At 34.2% G+C, this 20948-nt stretch overlaps 2 protein-coding genes and 1 pseudogene across 4 annotated transcripts; 2 read left to right on the forward strand and 1 right to left on the reverse strand.

Annotated features, from left to right (window-relative positions):
• Window positions 1–822: 822 nt before the first annotated feature.
• On the reverse strand, window positions 823–4123 carry LOC25492880 (glycylpeptide N-tetradecanoyltransferase 1). Of its 3 annotated transcripts, XM_013601155.3 has the most exons (4): window positions 3968–4086; window positions 2990–3082; window positions 1198–2535; window positions 823–1066 (listed from the first exon to the last, which is right to left on the reverse strand). In XM_013601155.3, exons 2-3 carry the CDS (start codon window positions 2990–2992, stop codon window positions 1219–1221), a joined length of 1320 nt encoding a protein of 439 aa, XP_013456609.1. In that variant the 5' UTR covers window positions 2993–3082; window positions 3968–4086; the 3' UTR covers window positions 823–1066; window positions 1198–1218. The 3 variants fall into 3 exon arrangements, with proteins under 3 accessions (XP_013456609.1, XP_039689237.1, XP_013456610.1); XM_039833303.1 differs by having other exon boundaries at window positions 837–2535; XM_013601156.3 differs by lacking the exon at window positions 2990–3082 and having other exon boundaries at window positions 837–2535; window positions 3968–4123.
• Window positions 4124–7736: 3613 nt separating this feature from the next.
• LOC25492882 (U4/U6.U5 tri-snRNP-associated protein 2) lies at window positions 7737–12025 on the forward strand. Its single transcript, XM_039833071.1, has 10 exons — window positions 7737–7820; window positions 8095–8248; window positions 8332–8576; window positions 9029–9113; window positions 9213–9398; window positions 9485–9652; window positions 9762–9941; window positions 11077–11245; window positions 11347–11518; window positions 11609–12025. The coding sequence occupies exons 2-10, from the start codon at window positions 8111–8113 to the stop codon at window positions 11700–11702; spliced, it is 1437 nt and encodes a 478-aa protein (XP_039689005.1). The 5' UTR covers window positions 7737–7820; window positions 8095–8110; the 3' UTR covers window positions 11703–12025.
• Window positions 12026–18697: 6672 nt separating this feature from the next.
• LOC112421032 (ATP-dependent RNA helicase DBP10-like) lies at window positions 18698–20733 on the forward strand (annotated as a pseudogene).
• The last annotated feature ends 215 nt before the right edge of the window (window positions 20734–20948 follow it).

Here is a 20948-nt window from a genome sequence, read left to right on the forward strand (position 1 = left end):
TTTAGGGAATCGGTTTAGTTTCTTAAACAACGTCCTAATGAAGCTTAGCCTTTTTTTTTTGTCTCTATTTTTTTGAACTTGTATGATATTGTTTAATGCTTTTTGACTCAATATAATCGGCCTAAACACTTAAGTTTCTACTATTAAAACTCTTTTAACCAAGTAAATATATAAAACAAAAATGCAGATTAATTTATCAGTAACCTAATTTGTATTTTTTTAAGCACTGTTGCTGATTCACAAATCACAGCAGAAAAAAGGAGCATCATTATCATGTACACTTGTTTGTGAGTCACGGCAGAGAAAAGGAGCACAAAGACTTGTTTAATGCTATCATAGGTTTTCATTGTACGTTCAAGACATTTAATGTTGACGATCACTTTAATCTTGTCGAAAAATTTTACCCTTCAAATTTTTCTATTGAAGAAAAGACTCGATTGGAATGAATGAGTTTCAATACAAAGAGTTTTATGTGCTTAAAGCTGTCAATTTTTTTCCACAAACACAAAGTTGCACTCAATATAAGCAGATTAAGCTCATATTAAGAAGATTAGAAGAACTAAAGTTTACATTCGCGATTAAGCTCAGTTCGCTTCATTTAAAAAAAAAAAAAAACTTAACCTGATCCGACCTTGGAATTAAAAAAGGAGATTGAGAGGCATCCAATAATTTTGATTTTCTACAGATTTTTTTGGACTTGTTTGTAGATTTTATTTAAATGTAAACAAATTAGTACATATCATCTTTCTTTTTTACCATAAAACAAGCTTCATTCAAATTGGAATAAATCAATAAAGAGAGAACAATAAAATTGGATATGAGTTGAGACAATCAAATTGAAATAAGCAAATATCATCTTGAGTTTCCATTCAAAGGAGTGAAGGATCATCTAATCGATATCCAAGACATGTAATAATGTTAGAAGACATTCACTTCGATGACATAAAAGAGCAAACACTTGAATTGAAAAGACAATCACCATTATCAGCATGAACAAAAATAGAGAACAGGAATTGGAATCCTCAAGTTCAACCACTTATGCATCACTGACCCTCCAGAATTGCCTCTGAGAAGGAAATCAAAATTTGTTTGTTCAAAAATAAAGCAAAACTCAAGGTCTAGCAATGGATTGCAACATCATATGCAACCATACAAAGTCTATGAGCACAATCATAATGATTTTGAATTCATCCATACCATTAATCTCCAAAATTTGGACTACAGAAGCACAAGCCCAAGCTCTGATGACTTCAATGCATGCCTTACTCGGTAGTTGTAAAGATAATAATGAAGTTTACCATCACCTGGTCCAAACTTCAGTTCCTTCAAGAAGCTTTCATTTTGCATGACATCCAAGGCGTTGAAAACATCATAATCCTTCTGTTTCGCTACAATGAGAGCATCATTCATCAGCTGAAGCAAAGGGGTAGCTGTTGAAACATTGTAAAATGAGTACGCTGCTTTCAAAGTTGAGTAATTTGGGTTGCCAAGGATACTAGAAGGAAGTGTGTAAAAACTACAAAAGTCGGTGACCTCGTGAGTTTCAGGACTTTCAACCAGATAACTATCGACAACATTCTCCCTTGGAAGAAGCCAATGCTCCACATCATTTTCGTCAAAATCAGGTGCAACAATAAATTGGCTCAAATAATTCCTAATTAGCCTTGTAACCGCAGGAACATCATGGATTTCCATCTTTCTAAACCCTGGTGTGACTGTTGATTCTGGTAGCTTGTAAAGTTTGATAGTTCTACTCATTGTCATCCGAGCACCGAGCCGAGAGAAACCGACATCAATTAGTTTCTTGGGATTCAAAGATCTGTGCCAGTATTGGCAAGTTGCTACTGGTGTAGGAAGAATCACTCCTGCTGTGTATGCAGCCTGCCATATATTCTCCAAGTGCACCCTTCTGGTCACCTCTTTGATCATGACAGGAGCAAGCCTCTTTGTTCGAAGCTTCTTGTGGACACACAAAAAGTTAATTTCTGCCATATTAACAACCTCATCACGAACTCGAATTCGTGCAGGGATACCTGTTATGAAGGCAACCATCTTCTTGGAAGTTTTAACACGGACACCAATATGCCAAGCCGTGAAGTAGCCCGGAGGTTGCAGAGCCCAGCGCAGAAATTCCTTCGAATAGTTGAACCTAAACATGTTCTCGTCATCTTCAACATAATTATTAGCAAGAAGGGTATATATCTCATCACACATCTGCTCGTCATGAATGTCACAAGTAACCCATTCATAGAGGTTAGGAAGGTTGTATGGTTCCTGTTTTACCTCAGATAAGGGGGTTGGAGGTTCGATAGGACCTTCTGGCAAAGTGGGGTTCCCTATATCCTTGAACTGCCCAACAGGTTGAGTTTCCCAAAATTTATGCCTTTGGTCGAGAGATAGAGATTCTTGAACTTTTTGTGCTAGATTATCCAATGCAAGATCACTTTCAGCAGGTGCATTTCCATCTGGGTTGGGATTTTGAGTCTCTTCAGGTGATCCAGAGGAAGGATTGCTATCAACCATTTCAAATGCTTTCTGAAAAAATAAAAAAACATTTTCCATAAAAAATATTTGAAAAAAGAAAACAAAAATTTCCCTAAACATTAGAAGGCTGCAAAAGTAACAAGATGCACTAGAAAAAATTTGTTATCAAACAAAACAATACAACTGCTAATCCAGCAAAGGTTCATCCACTCAACCACTGTCCAATTCTATTCACATCATTGAGAATTAACCAATATTATATCACTGGTTTAATTCAAATGCACTGTCAATGTAAATATTTTTAACACTGTCAAACAATCATATTCATCAGATCATAAAAAATATTTGATTTATGATTTATCATAACTACTTCTAAAGTGACAAGTATGAGTGATTGTGACTTGTAGTTTAAAAAAATGTATACCATTATCGTATCAAAATTAAACTCAACCTATCATATGATAACTAATGTTTCAAGAGTTGAATATAGGCCACTTGAACAAACCATGGTGGAGATTCCAATTGTCGACTATCATTAGGGTGCATTTGATTTGCAAATGCTAAAAATCGGGGGACTGGACAACAACCTTTTTGTACCCTGTTTGATTTAGAAATTGGTCATGGAATTGGACAAAATAGGTAGTAAGGAACTAGACAAAAACATGAATTCTCATCCCTCACTAAACCATGGTACAACTTTTTGTTCAACATACATTGGTCATGGGTCTACACAAAAAAGGTAGCAAGGGTCTGGATGAAGCACAGACACGTCACGGACACTGCCATGTGTCACACCCAATCCGAGGAATGTCCATGCTTCATACTCTGGACAAAAACATAAACTCTTGTCCTCACTAACCATGAGACAACTCTTTGTCCAACACACAAACTATCAAAAATACCAAAATATTCTTCTTATTTTCCAACATAAAAAATATAATCTCTCTCTCTGCAGTACAGTTTTATAGTGTCTTGTAATGTTCTGTCATGTCATGTACTGCTATATCAGGTACTTATTGTTCGGTGAATCAAACGCACCCAACCCACCCTTAGGGCCCGTTTGAATTGGTTTATTTTCGAGTTTATGTAAATAAATAAGCTTATATGTATTATTCATAAGCTTGTAGTGGTAGTTTATGAAAGATACAATTTTTGTTAGTGAGAACTTAAGAATTAGCATAAAAGCTTATGCAAATTTATTTGCATAAGCTGAAAAATAAGCGAATCCAAACGGCCCCAAGTGTTGTGAACACACTTTTCAGTGATGCTACTAATAAGCTAACACAATTAATAATTAGAAACAAAACAATACGAGAATCTGACACAGTAAGTAGATTCAAATAAAACAAAAGTAAAACGAAATCTGGCGTAATTGTGGGCATCACAACACAAGTAGATGCAATCAAACGTAATCTGAGTGCAAGCAACTGAAAATTAAATCTGTTAATGAGAAAAATTGAAACGAAATCAAAAGATTACTTACAGAAGAGAAGCGCGATCTGAGAGAGAGGAATGAATTGTGTTTGTGCCTTGATAGTTGTGAGGTAAAGTATATTGGTGGCGTGTGCGAGCGTCTCTCAATTGTCTTCTGCGGGCTTATCACTGCTCTAGGCCCATTCAGGTCAGTCCAAATTTAAGACGATGTTTTTTAGGTATGAGTAGAGGTTTTGGTTTAATTAAATTAAATTATACTATTAAATTAAATTTTGTCTTCAAGTTTAGCTCAATTGGTTGAGAAAATGCATAATATATGTGAGATCTTGGGTGTGTTTGGTTTGCAAAATAGCAAGTACTTGACAGAACAGTACAACACAAGACAGAACAACACATGACAAATTTTTTATGGCATTGAGTAATTTTTTGTTTTATACGATTTTTAAGGGACAAAATGTTATTTTGGTATTTTAGACAATTTGTACGTGGGACAAAAAGTTGTGCTGTGGTCAGGGACAAAAATATGAGTTTTTGTCCTGTCCCTTGCCTCCAGTTTGTCCTGTACCTTGAAACAGTTTTACAAATCAAACACTGGACAACTAGAGTTGTTCTATCATGTCCTTCATTTTTTAGCAAATCAAACGCACCCTTTATGTTCAAACCCCGGCCACCGCAAAAATAAAAATTTTTAGAGCCGATTTAGAGTTTAATTGAAGTGGTTAAACTTATGAGTCAGATCATGACGTGATTTTTTTAACTATGAGGTCGATCATGAACGTGATTTTTTAACTACGAGGTTGACCATGAATATGATCAACATAAACGTGTGCTAGTGATATCAGAGGATTTTTTTTTTTTTTTTTTTTTTTGCATTTGACGTATGATAGTGTCTAGAGAAACATGCATTAGAAGCTTATGACTTCTATTTGGGTAGAGTGAGAGGGATGATCATAGATTCGTTTTCTCTGCATGGTTAAAAAACAAATATAGTAAATAGGCAATTACCTTTCGAAATTGTAAGTTTCGTCAATTACCCCCTGATATTAACAAAATTTCAATTACTCCCTTGAAATTGCACAACGTTAATCAATTTACCCCCTCATTCAAATTCATTTGTTAATCAACATGACGTTTTGCAAATACCCCATAAAGTTTTGCACTTATGTGCAAAATGCCCACTGAACTTGAATTTTTTTTTTTTTCTTTCTTATCCTTAACTCAAAAGATATTAAAGGCAATCAATTTTGAGGAGTAATTGCTTATTTACTCAAATAAATATTGATGACCAAACCATTTACTTTACAGGACCCACTCTATCCATGATTGATGTCCTTAATAGCATTACTGTATCCACTTTGTACATTGAATTTATCCCAAATCATATCTCCCCCATATTTAGGAGAAATCTTAGTAGCTGGAACAACTTGAGAGATCAAAACATCAGAAGGAATAAAACCACCACTTGGAGCAGAAGCAGCATTTGCAGGAACACATAAAAACATTTGTTTAGCTTGACTTGAAGTGCATTGATTCCAAGCACTAACAAGATTGTTAGTGTTTCCATTTGAGTATCGACATTGAGGATTATTATAAAACTGAACCCAAACATAATCAAATAAATCAGTATTAATAGCTGAATTCAAATAAGCATTTGGGTAAGGGCATTGTGGTGCTGCAGACAAATAGACTTTTGAAGGATGCTGCCATCTTTCGAGTCAAGTATAAGAAAAAATATATAAATTTTCAAGTTTAAGGGGTATTTTGCACATAAGTGCAAAATTTCATGGGGTATTTGAAAAACGTCATGTTGATTAACGGAATAATTTGACGAAGGGGTAAATTGATTAACGTTGTGCAATTTTAAGTGGGTAATTGAAGTTTTGTTAATATCAGGTGGTAATTGACGAAACTTACAATTTCGGAGGGATAGTTGCCTATTTACTCACCAACATTTAACCGTTTATAAAAACTTAATATCGCGTTAGATATGCAAGTACATCCAATTTTTGCACAAATTTAAAATATACGATTACAAGTTTGGAGTGCCAAATGAGGTGCATGTAACAATGATAACGACTTTATATACATTTTATCTTATAATTCCTAAACTTCTAAAGTAAGTCGATTGGTGGTCACGCTCCAATAAAAAAAGATAATTGTGTCGTAACTCTCGATAAATATTGCGACAGGAGTTGCAATCTCGATAAAAAAAATTTAGCAGCCTATAGGCCAATCACCATTTAGAAGATCGTTCCTCTTAGACCCAACTCCTCTCTAAAGTAAACAATTCATTTTAGAGTGTAAAGTGGATAATATCAATAATTAATTTTAAAACTAAAGGTAGATAATGCAAAGATCCAATTCATGAGTTTGAACCCGTCTGATACAAATTAAAATAAAAGTGATTTTGATCTTGAATAATTTAGATTTTTTTTTTTTTGAGATTTTATAAAATAATCAATATTTATTTTTGCGTTTGTTTTCCATTATAAAAAAATCACTTATTTTTTTAAAATAATTTAGTTTGTTTAGATACAACTATATAAAAAAGATTTGTTATTACAAAATTAGTTTAATCTTTTGAAACCTATTTTCTCTTTCCTCTTAAAAAAAATCTATTTTTTGAGAAGTTATTGTTAAAAAAAATTTAGTTTTTAGATTCTAATTTTTTTAAAAAACCGTAACAAACATATACAATATACGTGATAGTGTCCGTGAAAGGAACAAATTTGTATATTTAGTTGAGCAAAGTCTAAAGTGAGAAGACAAGGATTATTATTCCTTTGTTATAGTTTTTTTAAGGTAATTTTTTTTTTAAAATAATCACTTTTAAATATGGTAAAAGTGATTATTAAAAAAAAAAAAAAAGATTTTTACCTTAAAAAAACTAGGCTTAAATGTGTGTTTAGTCCTTGCACTTTCACCCAATTTTAACTTTGGTCCCTGCGCTTTTTTTTGTTTGGCATTAGTCCCTGCACTTTGTAAAACTTTTGGTTTTAATCCTTCTAATAAGTATCTTTTAAAAAAAAAAACCAAAACTAACGGTGTCCCACATGGACCAATCATGGCACGCCATGTGGCATGCTAAAGGGTTAATTGATTTTTAATTAGTTCTTTGAAGGGTTTAAGTCTTTCTAGTTGCTATGAATTTAAACATCTTCTCGAGTTTGATGAAAATATGGAAAATCTATCAAAACTTTCTTTAGAGGAGACTGCTATAAAAAAACTTCCATCTTCACTTGGATTTCTTGTATCCCTTCTTAACCAGATATAGAAAATTACAAGAACCTTGTTTATCTTCCAGATACAATAAGTGAATTGAATCCCTCAAAAAAAAAAAAAAAGTGAATTGAGGTCCCTCTTAATTCTGAATGTTTCTGGCTGCTCAATGCTCCATAATTTTTCAGAAGGTTTAAACGAAATGAAGTCTTTGGAGGAACTTATTGCAAATGACACTGCTATTGAAGAACCGTGTTTTCTTCTTTTTTTTTTTTTTTCTCATGTTCTTTTTGTTTTTTATTTTAAATATCTAATAAAATAATAAAAAACTCATTAATTTTTTTTTTTAATTCAATTATAAAATTTTGTCGTTTTGTGTGCCACGTGGCATACCGTTAGTTTTTTTTTTTAAATAGATGCTTATCAGAAGGACTAAAACCAAAATTTTTACAAAGTGCAGAGATCAATACCAAACAAAAAATAGCGCAGGGATCAAAATCAAAATTGGATGAAAGTGCACGAATTAAACACTTAAGCCAAAAAAAACTATAACAAAGGGAATAACCCTTGTTTTCTCACTTTAGACTTTGTTCAAATATACAAATCCGTTCCTCTCAGAGACACTATCACGTCGCGCATCGTTTTCCCGCTTTCCCTGCTTCTCGTCTCTCTTCATCTCCTTCGTAAGTTCTCTTTGATTTTTATTTTCGTTTTCATCTACCTTGCACTCTGATTTCGTATGCTATTTGCTCTCTGTATTTTTTTTGTTAGAAGATTACTTAGTTATATAATATATGTAACTCGTTTATTCGTGTCATATATACTCTTTTTGCATATATTACTTACGACTCAGTTCCTAAACAAAACGATCATCTCTGCATTCCTTTTCTTTTTGCACACTATTGTTTTTTTATAGAATAATCTCTTTGATTGTTGTATTTGTTGCTGATTCGAAAGTGTTTTAGCAAAGAACATGGCATCGACAAGGGAAAGGGAAACTGGCGATAGGGTAGACGAGGAAGGGCTTAATTTTGAATCGAAAAGGCAAAGAAGTAGTCGCGAGGTGGAGGTTCGGAAGGAGTGTCCTTATCTTGATACTGTTAATAGACAGGTATTTTATTCAGTTGGTCCATTGTAGATAAATGCTTTACTAGATTGCATATGTATTTGATTTTTGTATCGTTTTGTGTGCAGGTTTTGGATTTTGACTTCGAGAGGTCATGTTCCGTCTCTTTGTCAAAATTTAATGTGTATGCGTGTTTGGTTTGTGGTAAGTATTACCAAGGGAGAGGGAAAAGGTCTCATGCCTATACGCATAGCTTGGAAGCTGGACACCATGTTTATATCAATCTCCTAACTGAAAAAGTCTACTGTCTTCCCGATGGTTATGAAGTTAATGATCCTTCGTTAGATGACATTTGGCATGTCCTGAACCCAAGGTTCGTCTAATTTGTTCATCTGCCTTTGTTTGTTTGCTGCACAAAATTTTTCAAAAATAGAATCCAATTTTAGGTTCTGAAAAAATGTTTTTTCATGAGGAATAATCATTTTATGCTTGTTTCTTAGGTCATTGTATTGTTACTTTTTCTATTAATTATATACTGATTCGACAATAGCGGTTGTTTTTATAGATTTTGGTCATTGCGTCAAATGTGTCATAATTTTTTGCTCAATGAATTCAGTTACCCACTTACTTTATCATGCATTTGATCACTTTCAGTCACCCAAAAAGATCAATTTTTCTCCTTGGTTCATAATAAAATTGAAACCTTTAAAGATCTACCATTTATTAAGAAATTTTTGGATTATCATTTACGTTTCTTGCTCATTTTACCTTGTCAATATGTCAACTAATTCTAAAGATTAACTACTAGGATATATCTATGTGCAGGTTTACTGCAAAAGATTTTGAACAACTTGACAAAAATAAGCAGTGGTCTCGGGCAATTGATGGTTCTAGTTACCTTCCGGGAATGGTATATTTCTTCTTCCGGAAATTTTGCTTATTTTTTATTGGTATTTTCAAGTTTGGTGCTTTATGACTTATCTATATCCATCATATCAAAAAATTTCAGGTTGGACTTAATAATATCAAGGAGACTGATTTTGTGAATGTAACAATTCAATCCTTAATGAGAGTTACCCTGTTGAGGAATTTTTTTCTTATCCCTGAAAACTATCAACACTGCAAATCTCAACTTGTTCACGGATTTGGTGAACTCACTAGGAAGATCTGGCATGCACAAAATTTTAAAGGACAGGTTTGTTTCTGATGCTGCCATTGGTTTGTGTGTGTGTGTGTGTGTATTAAAACTTTGTATGCTATCGTTAATATGCATATCAACAGGTCAGCCCCCATGAGTTTCTTCAAGCAGTGATGGAAGCTAGTAAAAACCAGTTTCGGATAGGTGCGCAGTCTGACCCAGCTAAGTTCATGTTATGGCTTCTTGATACACTGCATGCTGATCTTAAACAATCGGAAAAGAATACGAGCATCATTTATGAGTGTTTTCAGGTTAATTTTTTTCACTAATTTATGTTTTCTTTTTTATCGATATATTCTAGCTGGTTGCAACTAGTCGCTTTCAGTTATGTTTTTTGTATTAAATTTACAATGCTTGCAGGGTGAACTTGAGGTTGTTAAAGTGATTCCTAACAAAAGGATCATTGATGAGAAAGAAAATATGGAGGACCAATCAGACAGGGGAGCTGAGCAATATGCATCCGCCAAAGAAACATTTCTAATGTTAGGACTGGATTTGCCGCCACCTCAGGATGTGATGGAGAAAAATATAATACCCCAGGTACTTCTTCACTCAATATTATTTTGCTTGTTACATATAGACATGACAAGGAGTCTCAAATCCTTGGATACATGAAAATCTATTCACATTTATTGTTCTTTATATATGTTAAATTTAATCTCATCTCAATAAACAATTGTAATTCGATATTACTTTATTTTATTATGGTGTCAATTGCGAATAGTTGAAAATAGCAGTTTGTTTGAATCGTGACATAACACCGCTATTTGACAACACTTCTTACAAAATAGCTAGCATGTTGTGGAACAATATTGATTTGTTCAAATTCCGCTACACTATTGCGCAGCTATTTGACAATACTGTTTTCGTTTATTTTTCCATCTTCTAACCCGTATCAAGGGCGTGGAAGCAATACCCTGCCCCACCCCGTTTTTAAATGTTGTAGCCAATGTATTTTGGGTTGGGGTGACCCTAGATTGAAGCTTGATTCTTGTTATTTTGTCTATCATATCCTATGGATATATCATACATGTATAAATTGTAAAATTTTGGATATGAACAAAAAAAAGAAGTTGTAAATCTAATATATATAGGGAGCATATCTTGTGAGAAAGGGGTGTCTTATGTGAGAGTGAGAGGGTTTAATATCAACCCTTAGGTTAAAATGAATGGCTCAGATTAAAATTGAGAATGAGAAACAGCAGTCCACATGACTCACTCTATTTGGGATTTAATCTAAGGCATTCATTTTAATATAGACTTGAGCATAGTCATGACTTACTTGGTTTGTTTTGTTGCATCCATTTAAATTTTTGCAAATACCATGTCAATGTCAATGATTACTTTACTTATAAGCATTAAGCAGTGCTATGTCAGCACTGGAAGTTTATAAATTCAAATTGCATTCCATAATATTTTTCCATGGCCATTTGGCATTTTAGTGCAGCCTAAGTAGATATGTTGTTTGAACCCTCTGCCTCGAAAATGCTATGTGGTAAATGCCTCAAAGAAAAAATGGTAGAATTCCTACTGAAGCAAGGACATTAAGTTCATTTTACAATTCTATGATGAAGTTTCTCCTATTTTTTGTTTTTCAGTTTTCGGTTCATTTTAGTTTTGCATATTGAGGTTTTATGTATCTCTCTCTTGCTTGCTGATAAGGTTTGGCTTCTAGGTTCCACTCCTTAACATACTAAAGTTTGACGGTGAGACTATCACTGAGGTGGTCCGTCCTCATATAGCCAGGATGCAGTATCGTGTTACCAGATTGCCTAAGTATATGATTCTTCACATGCGGCGATTTACTAAGAATAATTTTTTTGTGGAAAAGAATCCTACTTTAGGTGCGAACTTATGTTGAAACAAACCTTTTTTTGTTCAATTTTAAATCAGCCTACTTATTTCTAAGTTAACCCTAATTCTATGATTTTTTGTTTGTTTTAAGTCAACTTTCCTGTGAAGAACCTGGAATTGAAGGATTACATTCCCTTGCCAACACCAAAAGTAAATGAGAAATTGCACACTAAATATGATTTGATTGCAAATATTGTTCATGATGGCAAACCTGGTGAAGGATCTTATAGGGCGTTTGTGCAACGAAAATCAGATGAACTATGGTAAATTATATATTTTTTAAATAGTATAAAAATATATAAATTTGAATGGGTGTTTTAACAATTTTAAGTTCTAACTCCTTGATTTTTTAGGTATGAGATGCAGGATTTGCACGTGTCAGAAACACTCCCTCATTTGGTTGCGCTTTCAGAAACTTACATGCAAATATATGAGCAACAGCAGTGAAAGGTCAAGTTCAAATCCTTTTCTGAGGGCACCGTCACCTGACAGCAAGTGTTCCCGGAGGACTTTGAATATGAGAAATAATTCATGCACAAACACAAAATTAGTTGATAGGCGGTAGTTTAGATGCTTTTGGGGAAATATAATGTGATTTTTTGCTGAGTGATTCAAATAGTCAAATGTGTTGCATAGCTTTTAGGGTCCGTTTGATGTGGAAGATAGGATAAAAAGCCGGATAAAAATACGATAGGATAGTGATAATAGGATACAAACTTATCATATCAAGTGTTTGGGATAGCATTATTTTGTCTTTTCATATGTTTGTTACACACACACACACATATTTGATAAGCAGATAAGATGTATATTATATTTAAACGATAAAATCATCTTTATGAAAGAAATACATTTTTTTAGGAAAAAAATGTTTTCACTTAGTCACTCCATCACAAAATCACTTTTTCATCCGCAGAAAGCTAACCTAACTCACAAACCTGCAAGCTCCATTACTCCCAAACCTGTAGAAATTTTGCAAGCTTCTCAACATGCTCTAGTGTGAAATCAGCCAAAAAATCAATAACTTCCCTCCCTCCAAACATAAAAACACAGACAGAATGAAACAAAGCCACTACAATTGCAACAAACCCTAAAGAAACGCTGAAACTACTGTCTCACAATAACTAAGCATCCCATGATAACATCATACACAAGAGTTTCAATTACTTCCTCCCCTAATTATTTATCAAACTTGTAATACAAGCATACAATGATACTATTATTTCCAAAGCTTGAAAATTTATCATCTGTCATCAAAACAAAATAAATCAAAAATAAGAACAACTTTCTATTTCATCCATAAAAGGGAATCAATTTCATCAAAACCACAATATATAGAATTCATTGAAACAAGGATGAAATATCAGTAAAGCAAAGAGGAAAAGACGAAGAAAAATATATATGATTGGAGACGAGGTTGGAGGCAAAGATAGTTGGAGAGAGCACGATTGCAACGAATGAAATGGAAGGTTGAAACCAAAGAACTGATAAAGATGAATGTTGAAGGAGAGATTAAAATGTGACGTTTGAAGAGTGAGAGGTTGAAGGTGAGTTGCTGAAAGAGACCTTGGAACGTGATTTGCAGAAGAGAGAGGGGTTGGAATTTCCTTTCATGTTTAGATTTGTGGCTGGTGCCCTTTAAAATGCAACCATCACATCACATGTCCTGAAATTTCCTTAGCAGTCAATAAGGTTTGCCAGTTCATGGCCAATCGCTTGGATTCTCATCGGATGGCAGTCAAACGCATCATACACTATCTGAAAGGCACTATGCATCTTGGCCTTTGTGCCACTCTTGCCCTAGTTAACAGACAACCATCTCTCAGACCCTTTGTGATGTTGACTGGGCAATTGACCCTGATGACAGGTGCTCAACCAATGGTGCTGCAACTTATTTTGGGCCCAATTTGATTTTTTGGTGGCATGCAAGCAACCAGTTATTTCCAGGTCAAGTAATACTGAATATCACAGCTTAGCTTATGTCGGTGTTGAATTGCTTTGGGTGCATACAGTGTTCACTTCACCTCCTCCTTCAATCTTTTGTGACAATCAATCAGCGGTTCTCTAACACATAATCCCATTCTCCATGCAAGGACTAAGCACATGGAGATTGACGTCTTCTTGTTCAAGAAAAGGTCCTACAAAAGCACCTAACTGTTCAACATATACTTGTTGATGATCAGTGGGCAGGCAAACAAACCAAAGCCTGTTTCCAATTCTAAGTTTACTCTTAAGGCCCAAGCTCAATGCACTACTAAAAAAACAAAAATTAGTGAGGGAAAACGTGAAATCCCTCTCTAATTCCGTCACTAAATTTTGCGACTATGGAATTTGTGAGGAATTTCATTTTTTCCGTCATTAATTTCCCTCGCTAATTTTGCTTTTTATATTAGTGATGAAACTGCTCCGACTTTGTCGAGGCAGCTACCAGGATCTTGGGGGGGGTGTAAAGTAAGGATATTAGGCTTGTTAGCCAAGTCACAATAGCTAAAGATAAGATATTAGAGATGGTCAGGGAGCTAGTTATCCAGCTGTCACTAGCCGATGGCACTTGATATAAGCTTTAGTGCCTCCAGCTCTTGTAACTAACTTTCATAAATGAGAAAATCCAGTTACAGTAGAATAGCTTAGGCTTCAATACATAGCAAGGATCAAATATGGAAGGTAGAAAATTGAAACAGTTTGTAGCAATCTGATATGCAAGGATTGGATTCGGAGGGTGTCAGCTGTATCAATGTGTTTCACGGAGAGGTATTTTGTGGTGACAAGAGTGCAATAGGAAGGGACCTAATGAGGTACTGATTCTAATTTATCATCCCACGGATGATAGCAAGATCGATTTGTGTTTTGATTGTCTAAGCAAGCCTGGAGTACTGGACAAATTATTTTTGATCTGATGTGTTTCAAGGTTGCTGCGAATTGTGATGTGCTGCTATGGACTATTTAAAAATTAACATGGGGAAGTGTTGGAAAAATTGATGAGCTGATTTGGATTTTGCATATTGCTTGCTTATATAATTGGCCTAAGTTTGATTATGAAAATTTCTAATTCCTTTGATGGAGGAGTATCATTGTATAATAGGAAACAAGTATAGGGAGTAGGCGTGTAGTGGCTGTTTAGGAGGCTTATATGATATGTGGTTTCATGATATCAGGATAATTTTTATTTGTTGCTGCATTGAATCGATCATGCTATTAGATTCTGCTGGTTTGATGGCTGGAGAAGCTTTGCTGATTATGGGTCTACTTTATGTGTGTCTTGTGTCTTAGAATGCTATGCGTTGTTTTGGTGTATTTATTAGTAGGTTGTTTCTATGTGGTGTATTAGTATGTTTAGAGTTGTATTAATGTATTAGAGCTTGTATTATTATCAACTTCTGTATTTGTAAGTTTTTAAGTCTAGTTGTATCAGTTTTTACAACCATGTCTAGAAGGTGGGTAGAGTCTTCTTACGATGATGTTGTAGGAAGACATTCATTAATAAAATTTCACTTATGTTGAAAAATATATTGAGCTAGGAGCATATAGTCTCTTATTTTTGTTCAGGTAATGAAGCATAAGATATTTAGTTGATTCTTACAAAATGTTGTACCGAACAAAGTAGACATGTATGTAGCATAAAGTATAGATCATTGTCCAAAGCAACTAAGCATTGTAAATCATTTATACAATTTCCTTTTATAAATGTATAGTGGTATTGAGTATTTTAATTGTGTGAATTACTTTGATATAAGTTTGGTTAAATAAACTCTTTTTTTTAGAGAAAGGTTGGTTGAATAATAGTAGCAGTAGTAGGAGCAACAGCGGTTATTTTACATAAAAAGAGATATCAATTCTAACATATATATTAGGATAAAATTGTAACATATATGCAGCATTTCATAGTTTGTTTACCGCTCTTTGCGTCTTGTTAGAGATTGGTTTCAATAATATTTGCCGATTTGAAAAAAAAAATCTAACATATATACTATGATAAAATTGTCAAATAAAAATATATAATATGGTAAAATATATTTGGAAGATAAGATCTTTTTATAGTGTATAATTTTGTTCTATTGTAGCAAGATATTTCTATTTTGATGGGATATGACTTTTTTTCATTAAATAATATAATTAATATTATTAAATGATAAAATAGTAATTAAAATAGTTTAAATAAAGGGTAGAATATAAAAGTAAAAAGTCAGCTCAAACCTCATGTAATCTTTCTCTCTCTGTAATACATGTACGATAGAATCTCATATAAAATACTACTAAACAAAAAGAATCTCCTAAAAAAAGAAGATATACAACAAAAAAAATGCTTATAATTTGTATCTCATTATTTTTTTAACAAGTGTGTATCTCATATTTATCAATTTACGTAACAGCTCAACATTAAATATATGTTATTTCAAATAAAAAACCATTAAATGGATGTGTAAAATAACAGAATATATTAATTAAATTCAATTATCATCGTAAAAGAAAAAAAATATTATGAATGTTATTGTAGTTGGCTCTGTTTGGTAAAAATAGTGGATGGCTGATAAGTTAGCTGATAGCTTATAGATGATGGCTTATAGCTGATGACTAGTAGCTGACAAGCTACTTGAAGTGTTTGGTAAAATTAGCGGTTCAATTAGCTGATAGATGTAAAATTACATAAAAGGACATTTTTAATTCATAATAAAGTTTATATCAATTAATGTTTAAAACATTTAAAAATTAAAAATTGTTAATTTAATATTATTATTAAATTAATTTTTAATTCTTTGTATTTAAAACATACGGGGCTGTTTTGTATTTAAATTAGTTAGGGGTCCATAACCGCAACTTTTGGAAAGATAGGGGTCCAAAAATGCAACTAAGCCTATTTTTTAATCATAGTATCTAATAGGTACTCAACCACTCCAATGAAGATCCTCTATCAAAATGTCTAAATAGGTCCCACCAATAACTATTAATTTATTAATGAAAAGAAACAAAAGCAACTCAAATAATAATTATTTTATTGAAAAGTGGTGTGGGGTCCACTTAAAATTGGGGTCTTAAGTAAGACCCTGAGTCTTAAGAGACCCTCAATTTCTTTTTCCACATTGGAGGTACCTATTAGGTATCAGGTCTTAAATGGTCAAGACCCTACCATGTGGATGCTCTTTGTTGCTATAAACGGACAATACTCATTCCTCATACTATGGTAGAATCTAACAAATTGCGTACCTTGGACGAACCAATAAAGTGATGTCCTTTTAATTATTTGAATGTTCTTCTTCTTACATTTTTTGTTGCAAAATTATTAAAGAAACTTTCATAATCATGGTTCTTTAAAAAATTATCTTCCATGGAATTAATTAAAGTGAGTAAAAAAAAATGCATGTATATATATTAGTAACTATAAAGTAAATACTAGTTTTGTTTCCCCTAAAAATATGGGGCATTGGGCAGTCCCTGTAACATTCCAGACGACTTAAAGCATTGCCGACTGATCCTACAAATCAACACGAGTTTTTTCAGCGTATTTTATCCTCACTCGTACACTTACTGGGAAACAAACTTTCTGGAGTTTCCCGGTAAGTCACCCATCCAAAGACTACTCCAAGTCAAACACGCTTAACTGTGGAGTTCTTATGGAATGGGCTACCAAACAAAGACACATCTTGTTGATATAGGTAGTACCAAACAATTCTTATAAGTCTTCCTTCAACCATGTAGTCTCATACCTACACGGCCTCAGGATCCCTCTCATTTCGATGTGATTCGGTTCCTCTAGAAGCTGTCAGAAGCCACTCATTGGCGTGCCTTGTGCACCGGCGACCACTCCCCGTCCTCGTCCGCCTTGGATGTTACAATCCCCCACTCTGCCCATGCTTAGGGTCACCATACCTCAAACATAAAACAATACAGTAATATTATGATATGATGTGTAGAAAAAGACGTATCAATATTACATATAAGAAAACTTGAGGGTGGTTTAGAACATCAAGCCCTGTCTGAAGCCAATGTATTAGTGTTACCTTTGTTATTTTCTCTATGAGCTTTACGTGGGTGTGTCAAGTAAGTTTGAAGTCCACATTGAATGAAAAAATGGATATTAATCAACATATAAGTGCTAAAACCCATATATATATATATAAAGGTGCATGACTCCTTCTATCAATGATATCCTAACAGTGGTGGTTAGGTGGCACACCCACTGATGTTGAGTGTCAAAAGCAGTTCAAGTATACTTGGATCAAAAATCTTCTTGAGAGGGAGCATACCCAAATGAGTAAGAAAGTTCATACAGTTAATGCTTTATGATTTTTGGTGAACATGCGGTGTTCGTTCCACTTATAGTATTGCTCAAAATTCAATATGATGGTCTTCTAGTGTATTATGCCTCTGCTCAAAACCTAATACTTCATTCCATTCTTTCAAAGTGGAGATGTCTAAGGCTTTGATAGGGAAAAAATTGTTTTGCACTGAAGTACAAATATTAGTCATAAGAAAGTGGTTTTGAATTGTAATCCTTCGAAATTTTGATTGCTTCTCAACTCTTGAGAAGAGATTCATATTTGATCATCTGAAGTATATATCAAAATGAATTTGGATGAAAGTAATTGCTTCTAGACAATCAGACAAAGGAGATTAGGGGTAAATAAGATGACACAATGATGTTATCTTAGTTCATCAAAATTGGACGTTCGGTCCCTGTGACTGAGATTATCCAATAATGGTGCTTGAGATACCCTCTCAAATGTTACACACTTTTCTAGGATGACACATAATGTCTTTCTTAGTGTGGCCATCTTGTAGAATTTCATTTGTTGCCTAAGGTAATAATCTAACTTCTTATTTTTAAGTATAATCTAAATTCATATTTTTTTTCAATGACACCAACAATAATTTTTATTATAGAAAAAGTTGTTTAAGGACATAATTAGGTCAACGAGAAAGTATGTATAGATAAACTCGTCTAGTTTGTTATGTTTCTTAAAGGATAAAAGGAAAAAAAAATGTTGAAAATATATATACTTATATCGTGTTTGTTACACTTTTATTTTAATATTTGAATCTACTCTTATCTTATTTGTTATAAGTGTTATTTGTATTGAAAGTTGATAAGAGGAAAAAAAAAAATGTTATTTTCTTTACATATAATATTGAATATTGATAATTAAATAGATGATAAGGTAAAACTTTCGTCCTTTGTCATTTAAATGAGATTAAATATAAAATGAATTTTTTGAAAATATATATTAATGTGACAAAGTCAAAAAAATATTAAGTTAATAAAATTTAAAATACTTAGTTTTTTGAAAGGGAAATTTAATATTAATAGAAATCTTCCCTAAAAACAAAAAAATTAATGTGATCAAAATTAACGGTTGTGATTAAAACCCCTTCCCTGTTCTCTTTCGTGTATATAGAGTAGAGTACTTGATAAACCCTAGAATTATATTCTTCCTTCCATGCAACCGTAGCAGCTTCCTTCTCCTTTTATTATTTATTATTCATCCTGCCACTTACATAATTTTATTCTCTGCCATGTCTTTTTCCGATCTCGGACTCTCGGAATGGACGGTGCAGAATTGCAAGAAGCTCGGGATGCAAACACCGCGGCGCGTGCAACAACACTGCATTCCTAAGGTTCTAGAAGGCCGTGATGTGGTTGGAATCGATGAGACTGGTAGTGGTAAAACGGCAGCTTTTGCGCTTCCCATTCTTCAACGCCTCGCCGAGCATCCGAAACCTTTCGGTGTGTATGTGTTTGCTCTCGTGCTGACGCCCACGCGCGAGCTTGCGATTCAGCTGGCAGACCAGTTTTTGGCCCTTGGGTCCTCGCTCCTCCCCAGCCTTACGGTTGTTGTGGGTGATTATGACAGTCCTACACAGGCAAAATAATTGGTAGCCAGTCCTCACCTTGTTATCGCCACTCCAGAGAGGCTCAGAGTTTTGCTTCTGGATAATCCTGAAATCGCTACTATTTTCGCTACCACTAAGGTAATAATGATATTCATGAATTTGGTGTTTTAAAACATTAACTTTATTATGGTTACACTTGTTTCTGCAGTTTCTTGTTTTGGACGAAGCAGACCAACTTTTGGATGTTGGTTTTCGGGATGAATTGAATGTTATCGTCCAGTGCTTACCAGAAAACCGGCAAAACCTCTTCTTTTCAGAAACCATGACTAGTAATCTGAAAAAGATGATGTATGACCGTTATCGAGATAACATGTATGCCTTCGAGGCTTGTGAAGGGCTGAAGTTGCTTGAGCATTTGAAGATTGATCAAGTATGATTCCAACACTGTTTAATTATGTTTGCATTACCACATTTCCATTGATTTATGTGGTCTTAGTGTTTGGATTCAATTTTGGGAAATAGCCAAAAGTGACTATGTTCAGTTTTTATTTATAATTTTAAAATTGTCATTGTTTTCAGTCCCCGACTGTAGAACTCTGTGAAATGGATTCTAAACCTGGCAGCCGCACATGGATTTCTCCCATAACCAGTGAGTCGCACTCTCTCCTTTCCCTTTCTTCCTTCCTGGTCAACCGTAACAGCTTACTTCTTTTATCTTTTATTATGCCTCTTAATTATTTTTTCTCAGCAGCTAGCTATTGTAATACAACGGACTGTGATAACGCTGGAAACGACAAACACATGTCGTTTTCAGATCTAGGACTCTCGGAATGGATGGTGCGGGGTTGCGATAAACTCGGGATGCAATCTCCGCGGCCCGTGCAACGACACTGCATTCCAAAGGTTCTAGAAGGCCGTCATGTAATTGGAATTGATAAAACTGGTAGTGGTAAAACAGCAGCTTTTGCGCTTCCTATTCTTCAACGCCTCGGTGAGACTCCTTTTGGTGTGTTTGCTCTTGTACTGACGCCCACCCGCGAGCTTGCGGTTCAGCTGGCTCACCAGTTTTGGATCCTTGGGTCCTCGCTCCGCCTCATCCTTACGGTGGTTGTGGGTGGTTTAGACAAACGTATTCAGGCAAAACAATTGGTAGCCAGGCCTAACCTTGTTATCGCCACTCCAGAGAGGCTCAAAATTTTGCTTCAGGATAATCCTGAAATCGCTCCTATTTTCGCTGCCACTAAGGTAATAATGATAATGATGAATTTGGTGAATATTTTGTTTCTGCTCAAAATTGGATTGGATACTGTACCGGTATGATTAAGTATTCCTATAAATTTTTATGAAGAAAACATTCTAGATAGATTAAACGAACGTTAATATGATTATGCTGTACCTGACTGACACTTGCTTCTGCAGTTTCTTGTCTTGGATGAAGCAGACCAACTCTTGGATGTTGGTTTTCAGGAGGAGTTGAAAGTGATCTTCCAGTGCTTACCAGAAAACCGGCAAAACCTGTTCTTTTCAGCAACCATGACTAGTAATCTGCAAAAGATGTGTGACTGTTATTAAGATAACATGTACATGTATGCTTTCGAGGCTTAGGAAGGGATTTAAGGTGCCTGAGCATTTGAAGATTGATGAAGTATGATTGGAAGACTGTTTAATTATGCTTGCATTAGAACTTCATTTTTATTTGATCTTATTGTGTGCTAAAGATGCTTTTTTATTGATTTATGTGGTCTTAAGTGTTTTGCTTAATGCATGTTTGGATTCACTGTTTGTAGATAGCCTGACCGCCATGTTTTTTTATTTTAATGTTTATGTAATTATATCATTCGAGGTCAGTTGCATATCCACTGTTTT

This window comes from Medicago truncatula, chromosome 4 (assembly GCF_003473485.1).
Source record: "Medicago truncatula cultivar Jemalong A17 chromosome 4, MtrunA17r5.0-ANR, whole genome shotgun sequence".
Taxonomy (NCBI): Eukaryota; Viridiplantae; Streptophyta; class Magnoliopsida; order Fabales; family Fabaceae; genus Medicago; species Medicago truncatula.